The following is a 4,504-nucleotide window of genomic DNA, read 5'->3' on the forward strand; positions in this document are numbered from 1 at the left end:
CATGGAAATATTTCATCTCACCAAAGGGTTTGAGGGGGCTGTGAACACTGAGGCATGACCTGAGATATCAAAAATGGGCAGACATGAGAAAAGGAAGATACATGAACACTTCTGTAATCCTCACTCAAGGAGAATTCTCAATGAAGCCAAAGGTCCTGCAGGATTTGGCCTGATGTGTGTTAATCTGCTTTTTCTTTTTTCCAGTTCTCCATCAGTCATGGACACAGAGCAGGTATTCTTAGACTGAGCTTTTATGTTTTTGCCCTTTTGTAGTCATCTATGTCTCGTTTAACATAGGCTATTCAAAATAACAACATTTACATCCCATTAATTTAACATATTGTAGAAGCCCATGTGTGAAGGATATTCAAATGCCAGTAGTCCAGCTATGAGGGTTACTCACCTTCCACTTCTACTGTTACAGGTTTTGAATAGGCTGCGCCAAGGCTGTTCTTTGCTACACATCGATATTGCCCTGTATCTTCTTTTTGAACATTATGAATCCTTAAGCTCCCTGAGTCAAGGACTGCAATTCGAACATTTTCCTGCCAGACAGGAGGTTAGGGGTTGGGAAAGGGAAAATGAATAATTTACATGTCATAGTAATGCAATCACAAATTTCCAACTATTAGGGTACTTCAAAAACTAACAGCAAAATGACTGCCTATGTTATATGTCTGCAAGAAGTGGGAAACTACAAAAGTGGGAAACTCAAATGGCAGCAGCATTGTTGCATGCAGTCATAGTTTACAGCTACGTTGCATAGTTTACAGCTATGTAGAAAAATGATATGGCCTAGTAAATGATCACAGAAGAGTTTTATTTCATAATTGACAGTAGTTTTTGCAACATCCTCATACAAAAGACATTCCTACAGGAATGAGCAAGATAGTTCTTGAATAATGTAATGGTGCTGGAAATAATCTTAATTTCTACATAACAATTATTTGTACATTCCTACATCTTAAGGAATTTAGAACCAGATACTCTTGTCTACATTACCTGGCTTTCACTGTTCAAGCCACTTGCCCAATTTTTTGCAAATACCAGATAACTTTAAAAGGGTAGCGACAATCTCAAACCACATTGGTACATTTATTAAAATATTCACAAATAGGTTTTTTTACCATTTTAGGCCAGATCTACCAGTGAGAAATACAGAAAACCTTTAGTTTATTAGAAGAATATTCCTAAACCATATCTTCTAATTTCTACTAGCTGATTTTGGGAACTCTCTACGTGCTGTTGAAGATAGAATTTACAAACACTCTGAAAGATGTTAAAGGTGTGTTGTTACATTTTTAAATAATATTGTAGTGATTTCTTAGGTTTATTCTCTACTCACCTTTACAACATTTTCTCCTTTGATCCATGATACAGAAGGTTTTGGATTCCCCATGGTAGTACATGGCAGAACAGCCTTCAATCCTTCTATTATTTTTACATTTACGGGAGGACGTGTTATTTTAGGTTCTAAAATGAAAAGGTCAGAATTGAAGCTGAAGAGCAAACAAGAGACAAATATTAAGCAAACAAAACAGACATTCACACTACTTTTCTTCATTGAAAATTCTCCATTTCTGTACCGTTAATATCAGTTTCTGAGATACAGAATGGCCAAGGAAGTCTTGATGGGTCACATAATAATAATAATAATAATGTCTTGTTGTGTTACAGATGGCCACTGAAAGAAAAAATATATATACATATGTATGTGTATGTGGGGGGAAAGGGGGTGTGACAGAGAGAGAGAATCTGTGATGCTAAAATGAAATCATCTTAATGAACTGGCATATTAGATTTATTTTCCTAAAAGGTAGACTTGACTTTATACACTTCAAGGCAGGTAAAAATTCTTAATCTAAGCTTTTCAAAAACACTTGAAGTCTTATTTTCTATGGTCTCTAGGAGGACTTTTATTTAAAATGGTTTCAAAGATACTTTGTTTTCTCAAAAAGAGTTTAATCCAGTGGCACTTGCTGTTAGTAGGTGCGTCTCTACACATGTGCTTTACTGTGCAGTAAACTAATTTACTGTGCAGTAAAGCATCGTCATCTACACGTGCACAGCAATTGGGCTGATGAAGACTAATTTACAGCACTGTTGGAGAGTCCCATCAGATACAGATACTATCTGACGATGGAGTAAACTACTGCACTTAAATGCAAATGTAGATGGTGAAATTGGGATGGGACGGATGGTGACATTGGGTGACCCCAGGAGATCCCAGGGTCAAAAAAACTTGTACAAAAAAAAGACGGAGCAACGCACACGGAGGCAGCACACGCTGTCCCAAACCAGCCATGCTCCAGCTGCTGACCAGGCTCCAAGTGGTAGGATTGCTGTGTGCCAGATGGCGCGTGGCACAGGCAGTCCCCAGGGACAAGTGCATTCCCCAGGGAACCAAACATCCATGCTCATGTGGACATGGCCATTGGTCATGTCCAGACAAGCAGGGGTCTATGCTTGCAGCAGCACAAATAGTAGTGGCACTAAGCCCCGTTAGCCCCGGCCTTCCTCTGCCTATGGTTGTCAGTGCCTTCTGGCTACATATGAATTCACACTTTGGGTATGTATGAAAACAAAAAGGAGGCTCCAGCTTCTGATAATAAAGTGGTTTGCTCATATGGATGCATATTGTATAAATGCATTGGTCAAAGAATTAATTGCTTTGCATTCATTTTCTTACAGAATCTAATGCAGTGATTCTCAACCATGAGCTAGGATGAGACATTCAAAAACCCTGAGCCTGAATTGATTCAATCTTTGCAGGTTAGTCTAACCTGGCTAGGCTAAATGACTTTGTAACCATACAGACATCCCCTCTGGACTGAAAAAATGCCGGCGCTTGCCTGCAGTAGCTCAGGCGAGAAGCTGGGGGGCGCTAAAGCAGCCCTCCCTTCCCTTCCAAAGGGCTGAGCTGAAGGGGGCATGGCCAGGCCCTGGCAGGACACTGTGATTAGGGAGGGGTCCCCCGCCCCTTGATAACAGAGCATTTATCAGCTCTGTTATCAGCATTTAGCACCCCATCAGAAAACAATGCCTTGCTCATTATTTAAGCTCTTTTTAAACAGCTTTTTCCAAAGGAAGGAATGCAGGGACATTACCAGCTGAGCTGCTGATTAGCTCCAAAAAGCCCTAAGCGGACACTGTCCTATCTGCCTTACACAGCATTCGCTAGCATACCACATGCTGGCTACAGTCTGTGCTGTGGGAGAATGGAGGAAGGGATTTCTACTTAAGCAGCGAGTGATGAGAGAATGGGGGAGGGGGGCACAGGGAAGCCAGGCAGACCCTGCTTTGCCTGCAAGTCTCTGCTGGAGCTGCAGCCAGGGAGCAGAGGGGAGGGGGCTGCTCTGCTGGGGAGCAGAGAGTCCTGCTCAGCCCAGAGAGCATGCCAAGATACCGAGAAAATCTGGGACAGATATTGCATAAACTGGTTTGAGCCAAATCAGTTAAGTCTGATACTACATTCAACCAGGTTTATCTCAAACTGGTTTTCAGCCATTTTCAAACTGGTTTATGTGCACTGAGTGTCTGTTCTGTTACAGGTTTAGACCAGTTTCTGATCACTTAAACCAGTTTATGTGTAATGTCTGTCCCTGTCCATGGGATCCTGGGGTGCCTTGAGATCCTTTCTAGGGTATTGTGGGGTACCAAACAATATTAGCACAGTTAGGTGCTAAACATGATAAACAAGGTAAACCTAGAGATTTCAGATGGGAATTCATAATGTTAAAAACATTCTGATCTCTCGTGATGTTTCTGAGTTCTTTGCAACAAAATAATTGCTCTATTATTTTTCTTCAGTCAAAAATGAGTAAAAACTAAGAGTTATCATCTTCTGAGGGGTGCCTTGAGGCTAAAACAGTTAAGAGTCACTGATCTAATTGGATGTTGTGTGGGCTTGGAAAATGAGAGTTACTCTACCTTCTTGACCTCTCATTAGGGATCCGGAGATCTCACATCCCCATCATTAGTGGGTAGAGAAGCTATCACCATATTGTTGCCATAATGAAGAGATGTATCCAAATGTTAGAGGCATCATTCCCTCCTCCATAGCTGGATTTTAAGGGCAATAGTCCCCAGCAACCCTACCTGACTGAGCCCCATATTGAAAATGTCTGATACAGGGATGTCGTATTTATATCTAACAGCATTCAGGACAGGCTTCTGTGGTTGTTGTTACTGAACACAGGATGACATAAACATTCTCTGCCTTACAGTCTTGAGATGTATAGAGCACCATGTGCAAATTTTGTTTGGGACAGGAGCAGAGATTTTTTTTAATCACATTATCCTTGCAGTTATTATCACAGTTTGTATTATTTCCCATTGAGGGGTAGCCAGAAGAAATCATCTGGCATTGGATAGTCAGAAGAAAGAACACAGTAAGCACATATGAATAAACAAAGATCTCAATATGTGTTCAAGAAACACTTGACCCTATTTGCCAGATACAAAAACCAAATGCAAAACCACATGTGCATGTCCAGATGTGGAA

At 40.9% G+C, this 4,504-nt stretch overlaps 1 protein-coding gene across 4 annotated transcripts in view; it reads right to left on the minus strand.

Moving 5' to 3' along the window:
- MUSK (muscle associated receptor tyrosine kinase) overlaps positions 1-4,504 on the minus strand; it is an 82,793-nt gene that overhangs the window by 68,597 nt on the left and 9,692 nt on the right. For all 4 annotated transcript variants that reach the window (XM_025208979.1, XM_006027710.2, XM_025208978.1 and 1 more), the window contains exons 4-5: positions 1,346-1,473; positions 404-545 (exon numbers count right to left, since the gene is read on the minus strand). In XM_025208979.1, coding sequence (XP_025064764.1) covers positions 404-545; positions 1,346-1,473 — 270 coding nt within the window. The remainder of the gene's footprint in view (positions 1-403; positions 546-1,345; positions 1,474-4,504) is intronic.

This window comes from Alligator sinensis, unplaced genomic scaffold (genome assembly GCF_000455745.1).
Source record: "Alligator sinensis unplaced genomic scaffold, ASM45574v1 scaffold371_1, whole genome shotgun sequence".
NCBI lineage: Eukaryota > Metazoa > Chordata > Crocodylia > Alligatoridae > Alligator > Alligator sinensis.